Genomic DNA, 15,158 nt, shown 5'->3' with positions numbered 1-15,158 from the left:
GTATTGCGCTAGTGTCTACAGACAGCTATCTCCGCAGCAGGCGCATCGTTCTCGGAGCTGTAGTGAGCCCTGGAAATGAAGACAACAAGCATTTACAATGCAATGGTCTCGGCATTGGTAAAGTTAGAGCTATTGGCATTGCTCATGACATTATTTTTGTTTGTTTTTGTTTTTAAAACATTTAAAGAAACTGCATTGTCATGAGCAATGCCAATAGCTCTAACTTTAACAATGCCGAGACCGTTGCATTGTAAATGCTTGTCTTCTGAGGGGGGCTGGTCTTAATAAATCGTTGTGGGGTCGATTTTTATGGTTTGAAGAGGGTTTGTGTGTCACTGGCAGTTAATGTGTAATACAGGCATTCTCCAATCTGGAACTATTTTTATGTTCTGCACAGCGTATTCCACTAAATAAGCAAACCGTGAAAGGACCGTGTTGGCTGTGCCCATACAGGAACATAAGTTATGTAGTAGATGTACATTACCTGTGCCTAGACAGTCAGTGGGTTGAGTAGCACTCGAGGCACGGATGAATTGAAGAGCTCAGCCCACACATGCAGAATCCTGGCTGGCCTTCCTGGAGATCATCATCTATCAAGTGTGACTTTGTAGAAGAATGAGTTTATGCTCTTTTGAGCAGCTCGGAGAGCAAGGGGCAGTCGGCAATCTAGATGTAATGTCATCCTGATCCTTTTGGGGGAAGCGGCCAGTTTTCAGGCAGAAGTAGGATGACATCACAAATGGGTCAGTGGGGGTTAACTGCATAGGGCAGCAACAAAATAATGCCATATCGTGGGCAGTGTTTGGTATTTCAGCTTCTTGGTAGACTAGGCACGAGGCTTGGCAGCTTTTGGTGGGGCACTGGGTTTGTATTAAGCTTGAGGAGTGTACTTGACTCAGTTCTGCGAAGCTAAACAAGAGATTTCGTCAAAGGTGAATTATTCATGTACCATCTTTGGACTGGTAGGTCACAAACTAGATGAGGGTGTTAGCAAGGCAGATTATTCAGTTTGGCACTAGTTGTTGGCTTGGATCCTCAGTAGGCTGTTATTACTAAGCTACTCTTTGTACTGTATATTTAAGGTTTGCTGCTTTTACCCACAGACCAACTTGCCCATCTTCAAAATGAAAGATTCATGTGTGCGGAGACGCTACAGCGACTTTGAATGGTTAAAGAATGAGCTGGAAAGGGACAGCAAGGTGAGTGACCTACTGTTTAGTTTGGCTAGTCTGCTCTCCATTGTTCCTGAACCATTGTGGTCTCCAGTAGTAACAATGCCTTTCCTCAATCGTAGAACGGCAGACAATTTAGATTTTTCACAGCCTGCTGGGCAGAAAATCTGGATTTTATTAAAGACACGGAGGCTAATATTATGCAAATCTCCTTTGCCACAGCTCAGCAGTAACAATGAAGAGAATATAGAACTGCGAAACAATCTAGATCTAGTATATAGTCCACGAGCACAGAGCCATCATCCTTCTTTGGTGCTGCTGCTCACACACATGTACCCTCTTTCATTCGTGCTTATTCACTGCGTGTGTTCGCTTGATTTGGACTGCTTTTCGCATACCTGGGTCCAATTGACCCTATCATGCAATTGTTTTTCTTTATTGGCTCAAAATGCCTTTTTTCTCTCTTACTATAATGTAAATTCCTTTTTAATTTTAGCTTGCATGACACTTTCTCTTGGGTTTTACTGACCCCCCCCGCCCCCCGCCTAACGTTTCTGCCACTGCCTTCCCGGCTTCGCTCTGCCCCCGACATTACCCTAGCATGAAACTTATTGATTTTGACCTCTCTCCCGTCCTTTAAACGACACAACGCGACTGGTTCAAACTAGGATTACATTTCTGTAGCCTTCAGCCAACAAAAATTTCGCCATCCAACACCTTATTACAATCAACTAGAACTTCCTTAGGTCTATTGGGACCATTAAGCACAAAAGGTTTTAATTAAAATCTATGTATTTTAAACGTTTGGTTTGATTAAAAGTCTGTCATCCAGGCTTTCTATGCAAAGTAGGGAAAAGACACCATACTGTCACATGATCATTACAAGCGTCAAAATATTACTCCCACCCAGAGCACAATATCAACTGCCTTTATAAAGCATGATCCGGATATTCAGTGTTCATAGTTCCACATGCACGATACCACAAATGCCTCATTGAAAGACATAGCAATCTTTCCTCTAATCGAACATGCATAAGTATCGAAATGACACCAGTTTTTCAATCTTCTGTTACGTTGCTATTAGCGATTAACACTCCTATCATGGTTATTGCTTTGTACCACCAAGGACTTGCACGAACATCATCACTGTTAGCATTCAAAATACCTCTTGTAACAATCTATTTAAGTACTATATTCCCCATGTACCAATTTCTTTGTGCTTTTAAGTCTCTGTAGGCATTGAGTCGTAAAGTTTACAATATATAAAGTACATACAAGAAATTGTTTTTACAATTGTTTTTTACATAATTTTATATGTAGTACTAGTTAGTAACATATGTATTACCAAGTTATATGTTTTAGGGTACGTGACGAGCACATTACGTTTAGTTTGATGTAACGAGACGGCGCTCTATTAGTCCCTTGTATCCCAATAGGTTTTCTAAATGAGAAGAAAGTACAAACTAAAATGTTACCTGTGCACATCATGAAGGTTATATTTCATATAAATGTATATTTACATCTAAAATACACTCCACATTGTATTGTAAATTTCCTTCGACTTGGTACCTAAACAGAATTTCCAACACCCAATCTAATAGGATGCTCTTCGGGATTACATCTTGGTGTGTGCGTGTAACATACCTGTGTATCCAGGGGTATGGAATTTAATCAAATATGTACTTGTCCATGGTGCAGGTTGCTTCATAAATCTACTTACCCTGTATCAAAATCCACTTGCCCCTTTTGTGCCATGTAGTGCGGTGGCAAATTATAGCAGCAATCTCATTATACATGAGCTCTGCTATTGCCGCTCTGATTATGCCAGGACTCGTATCCTAGTAGGGTCTGAATACTAGCAATTCCCTTATTTTTCCACCTTTCAGCAGATCTACATACTGGGGCTGGAGGTAGCGCTAAGCAATACTCCATGGACTGGAATGCTTTTTTGAGTCTGTGCCAACCTACTAACTTGCATGTTTTCAGGGTTTTCATAGCTCTTCTCTAATCTTTTAGTACACTTAAAAAGGTTGGAAATGTACTCCTGACAATGACGGATGTGAAACTTCTTCCAGGGTTGGGAAAGAAGTGGTTGGAGGGAAAGTGTACTTGCAAACACTCAATAGATCTTCCCATGAGCAAATCTACACATGTATGTTTGCTCATGCTCAAAAGCAGTTCACAAATATTTTCTATGTTTAGGATTTCTTGACCTACTTCTGTAAATTGTTTTGAATTCATGAAAGCCGTAAATCTGCACCTGTGCAAGAACATATACCCTGGGTCCACTTTTGAGATTTCTTTAATAATTAGGCCCCTAATTAGGTCTGGTATTAACCGAGACCTTTTGTGTTTATTAAAATTCTATCTGTCTATCTTCACTACGGGTGACAGCATTCTGCTCTTTTACAATGAGCCGATTGGCGCACACAGCAGCTTTGTTCAGTACCAAGAACTAATGTGGAAATGTGTGCATTTTGAGACCAAAAATATATTTTTTGCCTTTTGCAAATGCTTGTTATAATGGTGAAGGCCTAGCAGCTCCCATGCCAATAAGGTTTTACAAAAACCATGCCAAAACAAGAGACACATTGACAGAACCAAAAGGCTGATCACCAATTTCAGACCTACTGACTTTGCCAATGCTGGTTTATTTCTGTTTCCCATAATTTTGTTGAACCTGGTTATACCGATTTTTGGGAAATACTAGCGTGAATCAACACATCTTTATAAAAGATGCTGAAAAAATGGTACGAAATGGTACCTAAAATTCTACAGTAGTTTAGCAACATGTTTTTTTCCTAGTTGCATTTTTTTGTGAACATTTTATTTTGAAAGCAAAGATTAGTCCTTGCTTTCAAGCCTCTGAAAATATTTGCATCTAATCAGATAGCATTCTGGGAGCATTATACCTGGCCTCATGCTGCTAAACTTTGAAAATGTGTGTTCATTTGTTTATACTGAACCGCTGTCAGCAGTGCAGTTCGAGCTTACAACATTTCCTTAGAATCCTCACCCTAATAATAAATGCTTTGCATTAACCCCTTCAGCGCTGGGCGAATTCCGCCGCGGTGCTGAAGGGTTCGAGCGCGGGCGGGCTCATGACGGAACGGTTCCGTCATGAGCACAGCTCAACCGTGGCTCATGACGGAACCGTTCCGTCATGAGCATGGAAGGGGTTAATGAACCATAAATACAAGTTTGAACAGCATTCACATACGGGGGGAAAGAATCTCCTTCACTGCAGACAGTGCCCTTCCCTGATCCATAATGCAGTGCTATAAACTGGCAGCCAAAGGGTTAGTGCTGCAGGAGGCTTGACCTACTTGTCCAAGGACAAAATACACATGAAATCTTGTTGCCCTTGACCCCAAACAATAAATCCTGGGCGTGGGTCTATAGGAATTCCACACCGCTGATATAATTGAAAAATCTAATGTTAGTTAATGCCATTATAATGTCCCAATGCCTGATAATGGTAACCCAGGGCCATATGTTTTAGACTCAAAATAACCTTTCAATGGTTTGAAATAAGTGGTCCAAAATGTGGGGTTAGAACCTGGTAATGCCCTTCGTATCATAGCTAGTCTCTAGAGCTAACCCACAGGCATAGAGGAAAAACAAAATCCCTTCTTGTTTCGTAATATTCAAACAAGTTTGTTACTAACTGACACCCAATGTGTTACTCGTACTGTCAAGCTCTTTGTGTCAGATCTGGTCTTTCAGACCAAACTTCAGGCATCAATATTGAAGACTATAATTTCCCTCTTATTACTTAATCAAGAATATAGTTCAGGCCTCCATCTGTCTCAAGTGTGACCATCTCCTCCCCTTGGATTGAACTTGGAAGGATCAGTAATTAAAATAAAATTAATTTATAACGCGCACTATACCCAGGTATGTCCAGGTGCGAATATTCTGATTTTAAAAGGGGGAACTACAGGAGATGGAAAAGCCCGGTTGAGCACCTCATTTTATTTTTTAAACAACCAGGTTTTTAGAAGTTTGCGAAAAGAGAATTTTTTTTCTTAGGTACCAAAGGCAAAGAATTTCCCAGCCTGACCGTGCCTGCCACAAAACCTCTCCCCACCGCCCCCCTAGAAGCTGTTTTAGCCCTTGGAATTACAAGATTGAGATTAAGACGATCGACGCTGCCTTTCGGGAACATACCACATAAATCTATGTTTAAAACAATCAGGACCAAGCCCATGAAGTGCTGTAAAAGCAATACAGAGGGACTTAAATTCAGTTAGCCTTCTAACTGGCAGCCAATGCTATATTGGCAGAGCATGCGATACCGATTGAGATTTATGAATGGCAAGCAGAAGGCGTGCTGTAGTATTTTGGAGGACCTGCAATTTATTTAAAAATCTAGATTGAATATTAAAGAGTGCACTACAGTAAAGAGTCTTTGATAGAAAAGTGCCGCAATTACAGCTTTCTGGAGGTCTAAAGGATTAAAAGGTAGAACTTTCCTGAGAATTTGAATCCAAAAAAGCTGGAGGAGGTAATAGCATTTATTTGACCTTCAAAAGACAGTTTAGTGTCCAAATAGACTCCTACGTTTTTAGGTTTCACGTGTGTTGCAGGGCAGAGCCCTGCTCCACCTCCAAGAGATTTTGTAGGAGAGGATTTTCAGAAGAGGGCTTTAAGCCCCGCCCCTCATTTCCATTGGCTGGCGTCAGTTTATGCTGAACGGTGGCCTGCCATTGGAAATGAGGGAATTTGGTTCACGCCCTTTGTCTCCCAGCCGGACTCTGTGTCCTGCTTTGCTGCTGTCGCAAAGCAGCTTCTTATCTTTATGGGGCTAAACACATGGCCCCATAAAGATGAGAGATCCCCTTGCTCCGGCTGCAGCGCGGTCCTCTTTCATTTTCGGGACCGCGTTTGTAATGTCTTTGAAAGCGTTCTCGAGCACTAAACACTGTGCCTAAAACATAGCGGTTCACGCTGTGACGGTTATTAATTAATGAGAGGCAGCGTCTTATCCTAAAATACACTATTTGCGCTATCATTCAAACACAATCTTGATTTAGTTGGGGTTGCAGCTGCACTAAACCTGCAGCTTTTGAGTCCCTGTCAGGTAGCTTGAGAGAGAGGAGGCCCTGGCAGAGCGAGACACTCGCTGCACGCGTGTTAATCCTCTGCGCTATGTGTCTGTCTGGTTGTCGCGCGCTGCTACGAACATGCTCCGGTGACTTCACTGCAAGGGCTGTCTCGTGTCACCGGGGTGAGTTCATTGCAAGGGCTGTCTCGTGTCACCGGGGTGAGTTCACTGCAAGGGCTGTCTCGTGTCACCGGGGTGAGTTCACTGCAAGGGCTGTCTCGTGTCACCGAGATAGGAGGGGTCGGAGGAGTATAAGAAAGTGAAACACGGGCACAATCATGAAGATGTCCGCTGCAGCCACACGACCCAGCTGATCTATACGATCACTGCTTCTGGGATGGGACTGCCGGTGAATAATCTGTACTAGGCTCCAGTCGCCGAGTGAGCTCAAGGGTAGTAGCCGAGGTAGGGACCCTGAGAGACACAGACAGGCACATTCACACTAGGAGCAGGAGCCTGGGCTGTCCAGCTGCGGACCAACGGCCGCTGCCCCCAAGGACCGGACCAGTGGGGAGAGTGGGCACTGTGCAGTGCTTCAGCACTTTTCAATCTATTTGTACTTTTAACATTGTGCGTGCATGATGCATTTTCTTTGCGCGTCATTCAAAATAAACACGAATCATATTTGCGTTGTAACACAATTGTACACCCGAGGGAAATCCTGGTGTGGTGCATGTACCCAGCTGTGCCGCTCGTCGCCAAGTGTAGTATACCTCCACTTCTCCAAATTATTTTAGGGACTTTAGTATATATGGATCTATGTTTTAGTATTTGAATAGCATAGAGTGAGGGATGGGGAATGGACTTTCGTAACGTCAACCGCCCTTTAAGCGGAAAGGTGAGTACAGGTGGATCCGACCCTTCGGTCTCGAATCATACTTCTCTGCGCTACATCTCTGTGGGCGCTACATCTCGTGCGGTTGTGGTTTCAAGACTGGCCGGTGTTCAGGGAGAACTGAAGCTACAGCTGGATGGGGCTAGTGCAGATTCACTCGCTGTGCGCTGAACGCTACGTTGCGCTGTTTATTGATGTTTAAATGTCTGACTTTTCAGTGGCACTGTCGCGCAGTCTTCTAAAAGACCGGGGTCTGAGGGCGCTGTTCCTAGACTGAAGTTTTTAGCTGCAGGGGATGAGAGGAGAAACCGGGTGTGTAGAGGAGGGACGTCCACAGACTAATAAATAGCTGGAGGAGGCTGGGGCGTGAGGCGAGACATGCCCCCTGCCCTCCCCTCCCCCGGGTGGGGTGGGGTGGGCGGAAAACAATTACCGCTGGTTGCTTTTCCCTGACCGGGATGGGCAGTGTAACTGTTTTCAAGAATTCCAGACACCGGTGGTGTATTTTGACTTTTTGTTGTTGTTTGGGAAGCATGAACGATGGATCTATTAAATCGAGTGGGAGTGAGTGCTCTGCCTTTCTGTGGGCGACACTGCTGCGGCCGAGAAGCATTAGTCCCCTGAGCTCTGACGCGGACTTCTGAGAGTCCTCGCAGGACATCCTTCACAGTGTTTTACAGAAGATCGTTTTAAAGCAGAAATAGGAGTTGCTGGAGTCACAAATAAGTGGATCCGAACAAGTCCCATGTCATCGATCCTGCTTTGTATATCAATAAGTACACACGTCGTAAAAATCACTAAACATGACTGCCGGCTGTAGTATGCTGCATATTGTTATATGCTGTCGTGCTGGTGGCACGAGAGCTCATGTGTTGGTTTGATTGTAGTTCCACAGTCGGGCCCTGAACGATGCATGCCAGGATTCTACCAACGTTAATCAGTTGGTGGAGATCCTGGTACGCAGCGGGAGCGCCTGGCTGTGGGTGTCGTGAATTCACAATAAAATCTTATTACCAATGAACATTGCCTCCTTGTACCTCTCGTACTTCAATTGGCGACAAGGACGAACCAACGCATCCGGCACCCACCAGCATGATTCCTATTTTTTTTTTAAAGTATTTTGTTTTTCACGAGCCTCCTCCTTCTCGCTGCTTCTCCTCGCTTCTGCTGGCAGCTTGTTGACTGGTGTATTTCGGTTCGCTTCCTGACTTCCGGACTGCATCGTTAAGCTTTTGGGGTGATTTCCTCACTCTCTGAGACATCGCGTATCCAACGTGCTGTCACCTAGCAACGAGGGAAAGTAAGCCTCATTTAAGCCGACGCTCCTTGCTCATTACGCTTTACGAAGGCGTATCTTCGCAACGGGAGCAAGCTTCACACAGGCATTTCGACGCTCTTCGTTCATCGCTACATGGAAGCTCCATCACGCTGTTGGCCACTTTTAATTTACCTTCTTACACCGGTAACTCAACGCTGATCTTCTGTTCCCAGGTAGGATCCAATCTTCACACCACACAGTGACAGGCACACTTTTATCTTGAGTACATTTCAGCCTGCACTTCTCACGGTGACAGGCACACCTTTCATATGCACTTTACAATTTACTTCAGCGCTGTTATCACTTTTGAACATTTTGGTAGGGGCTGTCTTAACCTCAATACAGTCTTCCTTTAAAATAGAAATAAATGTGACTTTTTCACCTCATTTTCTTACTTTGTATTTAAAATCATTTCATTCAATATAGCATAATAAGTCCTTTTATTATTTTAGTTTCACTATCTATAATTTAGATATAATCACTTTGCCCATCCAATTCCTTTCATGGCCTCTTCTCAGCAATTTGCGCAACCTCCTCCTTTTTTACAACAACCTGGCAAACCTGAAATTCCATGGCGTCAATGGGTTAAAGCGTTTGAAAATCATATTGTGGCTATAGACGCTGTTAAATTTTCTCATGATCGCAAAGTTGCCATTCTTTATGGTTGTCTGGGTCTTGCTGCGCAACATGTATTTGAGAATTTACCAAAATTTCCCACACCAGCTGGGGATGCGCAACATTGGAATCCTTATAAAGAAGCCTTAGCTCGCTTGGCAAGACATTATGACCAAGAACCAAACATTATACTTGAGAGACATAATTTCCACGGGAGAAAACAGCGTGAGGATGAAACAGTGGATGAATACATTGCTGCATTACGTGTTCTTGCATCCACTTGCGAGTTTGAGGCAGATCCAGAAATTTACATACGTGATCAGTTCGTGTTTGCTTGTTTTTCTAGTAAAATACAAGAGCGCCTTCTCAGCTGTAGAAAGCCATCTTTACAAGACACAATTGATATTGCCAAGAGTATTGAAAGGTCTATCGTTACATCAAAAGCTCTTCAACAAGATCAATCTATTAACTCTTTCAAGTCGAATTTCAAATGATCCTGGAAATTCTGTTAATGTCCATAGATCTTATAAGCAGCCTTTTAAAAAGGTTAACACAATGTGTTTCAGGTGTGGTTCTCGATCACATCTTGGCAATCATCCCATGTGTCCCGCTTCAGGAAAAAGATGCGTTTCATGCCAAAAAATTGGCCATTTTCAAAGTGTCTGCAAATCTGCCAAGAGACCTACAAGAGTTAATAGCATAGAAGTTACAGAATCTCTTGAGGAATGTACAAAACAATTTCATGATATGATTGTTTCAATTGAATGTAATTCGATTTTCAATCCTCATCATGTCAAAGGTCCCTTAGGTGTTGCAGTATTTGGAAAAATTGAGATTCCAATTATGGCAGAATCTAGTTCTCCAGTAACTATTTTATCAGATGTAATGTTTTTTGAGAAGTGGCAGAATTCCATTACCTTGACTAATACAGACATCAATCCAAAAGCGTTTGGAGAATTTGACATAGAGATGTTAGGATATTTTAACTCAGGGTTGGAATGTCTTCAAAGGTCAATATACACTAAAGTCTGTGTCGCAGTTAGGGGACGCAATATAGTTGGTTGGCAGGATCTTGCTAGAATGGGTCTGAACCTTGTTCCTTGTTGGGATAATCCCATCATGCGTGGTGATTCTCCCCAAGGTTATTCCCCAGCCGGATGGTCAGAAAACGAACTGAACACATTAGATTGTATTGATGTCACAGATCATTCACATGATCTTAAAAAGATTCTAGACCTATTCCCTGATTTATTTTCTGACAAACTTGGCACCGTCAAAGGGTTCCAACATCAGATAAAGTTAAAACCAAATGCTCAACCCTTTGTACATAAGGTTCGCACATTACCACTCAGTGCTAGGGATGAACTCAAGTCTACACTTAAAAAATTGTGTCATGATGGGGTCATTGCACCTTGCAACTCATCAGAATGGGTTTCTCCCATCGTTATTGTCCGAAAAAAATCTGGTGAGGTCAGGCTATGTGCGGACTTGCGCACTTTGAATAAAAACATCTTAATTGCCTGTCGCCCACTCCCAAAAATCCATGATCTTCTTGCCAGCTTAGGGGGTGCCAAATTGTTTTCAATAATCTATCTTCGCTCAGCCTATCACCAAATTCGCTTAACAGTTGATTCCCAAGATCTCACCACTTTTGTCACACCCTTTGGTGTCTACAAATACCTTAGGCTTCCTTTTGGCCTGGCATCTGCGGCCAGTGTTTTTCAAAAGATGATGGATAATCTATTTCAGGATGTGCCAGGGGTCCAAGCCTATCAAGATGATATTCTTGTTTTTGCCAATGACTGGGAAACGCATGTAAAAAGTCTAATTTGTGTCCTGACCAAATTGAATGATGCTGGTATGACTATCAGATCTGACAAATGTCAACTTGGTAAACAACAGTTAGACCACTTAGGTCATTCTTCTCAAGGAATCAAGCCAAAGTTTTCACTCGTCAAGGCCATCAGTCATGCTGTTTCTCCCAAAGACAAAGATGCTCTTCGATCATTTTTAGGTTTGACAGAGTACTATGCCCGTTTTGTTAAAGGATATGCTCAGACTGTGGAGCCATTGCGCGCCCTATTGCGCAAAGCTTCAAAGTTTCTTTGGTCTAATGAGGTTTCATCCTCATTTGATCAAACAAAAAAACTCATTGTTGAAGCCCCCGCACTTAATGCTTTTCAAGATGATTCGAAATGTTTCATTATGGTGGATTCCAGTCTCACAGGTTTGGGTGCAGTACTTGGTCAGTGGGTGGCAGGAAAGGAACACACCATAGCTTTTTCATCAAGAATGCTTAAACCTGCAGAGACCCATTATAGTACAATTGAACGCGAAGCACTTGCTTGCGTCTGGGCAATCGAGAAGTCCAGGAATTACATTTGGGGGCGTGAGTTTGAACTATTCACTGACCTGGCGGAAGAAATTTCAGGGCTGATTGTCTTTCAAGCATGGCATTTCATGAGGCTCCTGATTTGGATGCTGTTGAGGACACAGAATGTGTTGTTGCGGTACTTGAAGCCATCAAAGAGTGTCCTAACATTACTGAACATTTGGTTGGAAGCTTATAGTAAAGATGATACTCTTAAACTGGTCATGCAATATATTGTAAAAGGTTGGCCAGAAAATAGGAAGCTTTCAAATGAGTTAAAAGCCTTTTCCATGGTTGCTTCTGAACTTTCTTTGGTCAACGGAATGGTTATGAGACACGAATCCTTTGTTCCCCTATCGAGTTTTAAGGGAGGATATCATTAAATGTGCACATCATGGTCATTTGGGGATTTCAAAAACCTCTCCACTCATTAAATTGTATTATTGGTGGCCATCCTTAGAATGGAAACAAAGGCGAGGGGAAAGAAAAACAAGGGTTTTGGTAAACAGGTCCAGCATACGTACCCAAAAGACTATGTATACAATGAGTATGCAGTTCCTAACAAGATAGAGAGCAAAGACACATTCTAACTGTAAAACAACCACCAGTCAAAAGGCAGGAGAGTGGTCTCCTTGTTGGAAAAAGGCCCTCACACACCTGACAAGAAGGTGTCTTGCTTCATCATCGGGCCTGCTCCTACTTGGGCCGGCGCTGCAATGCCCGATCAGGCGCCCGTGATGGGGCCTACTTAACGGAGATCTTTATTCCGTAGCCGTCAGGTGGAGTATGAGTGAGGGTCTTAGTGTAGGTGAATGTGAGAGTGTGTAGTGAAGTTAAAATAGGGAAAAATATTCCAATCAAAATAATTTTTAGGAGTTTGGTTCTTCCCCCTAATTAAAATGAAAAAGAATCGCGTATGGTCACCCTATGTTGTGATGTTATACGCTGAAATGTGAGGTCAACCTGTTTCTTGCCCTATTATCAGTTTGATGGCAATTCCTCAGGACCTAATAAAAAGACTACCTACACATTTTCTGGTGGTGGACACCCAACACATGTAGTGAAAAGTGACCACCCTTACAGCACCCTAAAAAATGTGGGGGTACCTCTGGTGTCAATGAAGTTAATCAAGTGTAACCAGTAAAAAGAAAAACAGTTAGAACAGTCAAGGAATAACATTGTAATATCCCTACAAGTAAATTCATCATACTGATTCAGCAAGTGATAGTGCGTCACACGCATGCAAGAAGCCCATGGGCTGTGACATGTTTGATGCAACCAACTAATCATTAAAAGATCGAAATATGTTCAGGTGATGATTAAAATGTCATGATTATCACAACAGATAAGTACAAGGCAAGATGAGACTAGTGTAAAACAAAGGCACGAACAGACATCAGGACAGTCCTCACCCTTAATATTTTATGGTCCGGGCCATAACAGTACCGGTCGCCGTCGACACAGAATTCTAGTGTCCTGATATATGAAAAAAGGATGTTAATTCAACACAAAGAACATGATGAAAAGCGCAAGAGTACGCGGGTATCGTAGTCGTGTCTAGAAACAGGAAATAAGGTAAACGTGTATGCCATCAAAAATTTATTAATAAGGTGGAATACAGAGATGGATATACAAAATTTAATCCAGTTATGGTGAAACGTGGAGTGGTTAAAATATGGGGTAAGACACCTTTCTGATTATGCAAGCTACTATAAATAGGTACTGTAAATACCCAAGCCAAGCTCGAAGCATGGTAGCTGTGTAGCGCGGTAAAAACAAATGATGTTGCACACTCATTAATGTCGAGAGAAGAGGAGAAAAGTGCTTTCTCATTAGGATAGTGCGCCCGCTCAAACGTAGCGGTGAGCTTTGTGAAATAAGGGAGGCAGGAGCGTAGAGGCGTTTGAGAGAAACGCGGACTCATTACTCACGGTTCTGTTGTAGAGACAAAAAGTTGATCCTACCTGTAGGAGAGTAGGGTCTGCTATCCTATGGTCACCCCAAATTTTTGCGTTTTGCTTCACTGGTTTTTGACACATTGAGGCTGTGGGCCTGCCAATCAGACCCCCAGCCTGCTGTTCTCTCTACTAAATTTACACTATGCACCCTAGGTGCATAACCAATTGGAAGTGGATCACCCTGTGAGCCCCTGTACCAGTGTACACTAGGTACCCAGGGCATTGGTGTATCTAAGGCCTGCCAGGGGCTGAAGCATGTATTATGCCACCCCAGGCTTGGCCTAACAAATTTGACACAACTGGCTGATCACTCAGCTGGGGTAAGTTGGTGTAACCACCTCTTACTAAGGTGTAGTATACCTATACCTAACCTTAAATGGGACACATGTTAACCTATAAGTCACTCCTATGGCAGGCCTTAACAATCCTGAAGGCAGAGTGCTTGGTTCCATGTGAGATGGTGCTCTGGCATGAGCTGAGCCTGTCTGCAGTGGTCGGAACCACTTCCTTCTACTGTTTCCAGATATCGTCATACCATATACTCTTAAGTGCATTATGAACCTCGCGGTTAAATGCTATCTTTGGTTTGGCTTTATCAAAATATGTCGAGTAAGGTGTCATACGAATTGGAATACTAACCCCTCGCCAATTCTGGCGGCGGGGTTAGCATTTCACCCTTCTAGAGGGACACGACATGTACAGTACCTGAAACCCGGGTAAAATCAGACATAGCCTCAGCTCCACAAAATGGATGCTGCCACCACAGACACAAGTCTGCCCTCCTGCTGCTGGGAGTCCTTCCAGCTTGGGAGGTGTGGACAAAGGGTTTCTTGCCAGGGGAGGTGCGTGCACCACCCCAGACAGGATTTTGTGTATTGGTCAGGTAGGGCTTGAAAGATACCAGACATGCCTGTGGTTCACAAGGAGCCCCGGTGCATATGCCAGTTCAATCCGGTCCTGGGGCACACCAGTCCCGGGCCTGGGGCGAGCTGGAGAAAGGATTGGGGGTGTAACCACCCCCCTTCCTGGTCCCACCCATAGGGAGGGACCTAGCAGGTAGTCCGGCCCCTAGAATCCGCTTAAAGGTAGGAGCTGTGTCCTAAGACTTCAGACATCCTGGAATCAACTTGAAACTAAGAAGAAGACGGGAACTTCGACATTCTGCTGCACAGAAGACTGAAGGAAATCTCGCCTGTGGTCAGGGAGTGACCACCTTGCTAACGCAAGCACCATCCAGCGAATCAACGTCTGCTTTGCCGCCGCCTCCCGCCGGAGCCCGAGCCCAGAGACTGACAAGACCTGGACCTCCAGACCTCTCACCGCCCGATCCACAGTCCCTGAAAAGAGGAGACCCGTGGAGGCAACGAGACACGTGGAGCCAGCCATCTTGAAACGACCACGACAAGCTGCAAGTGCAACAACCGAGGCTCTCTCCAAGTTGTGCTTTGGGATCTGAGAAGCCCAACATCCGAGCAGCATCTGCACCAAAGGTGAGCCCTCCAGCATCTCCACGATCTGCGTGGGGCCCTTCTGCATTTTGCCACTCGACGCGCCTAACCGGTTGCTGGCCCGCTGGCTAGTGGCCATCTTGGCGACGAACTTCAAGCAATACACCGCTGGTCTGGTTGCTCCAGACTGGCCCTTGCTCCCCTCCAAAGGAGCAGTCCCTCTGACCTTGCTGGTCAGAACCATCAGCTTATTTCGTTTTCCACAACAATTGCTTTTGCCAAGGCTTGTTTGCTTCGATCAAGTCGCCGACAGCGAGAGCCTGCGTGGGACAGC

General features: G+C 43.9%; 1 protein-coding gene across 1 annotated transcript in view; it reads left to right on the top strand.

Moving 5' to 3' along the window:
• Positions 1 to 15,158, top strand: part of SNX12 (sorting nexin 12) — a 54,047-nt gene that overhangs the window by 14,407 nt on the left and 24,482 nt on the right. The window contains exon 2 of the mRNA XM_085608409.1: positions 1,104 to 1,199. Within this exon, the coding sequence (XP_085464535.1) occupies positions 1,104 to 1,199 (96 nt within the window). The remainder of the gene's footprint in view (positions 1 to 1,103; positions 1,200 to 15,158) is intronic.

The sequence above is a fragment of the Triturus cristatus genome, chromosome 5_2 (assembly GCF_964204655.1).
Source record: "Triturus cristatus chromosome 5_2, aTriCri1.1, whole genome shotgun sequence".
NCBI lineage: Eukaryota > Metazoa > Chordata > Amphibia > Caudata > Salamandridae > Triturus > Triturus cristatus.
The sequence above is the reverse complement of the archived record's forward strand: the minus strand, read 5'-3'. Positions and strand labels throughout refer to the sequence as shown.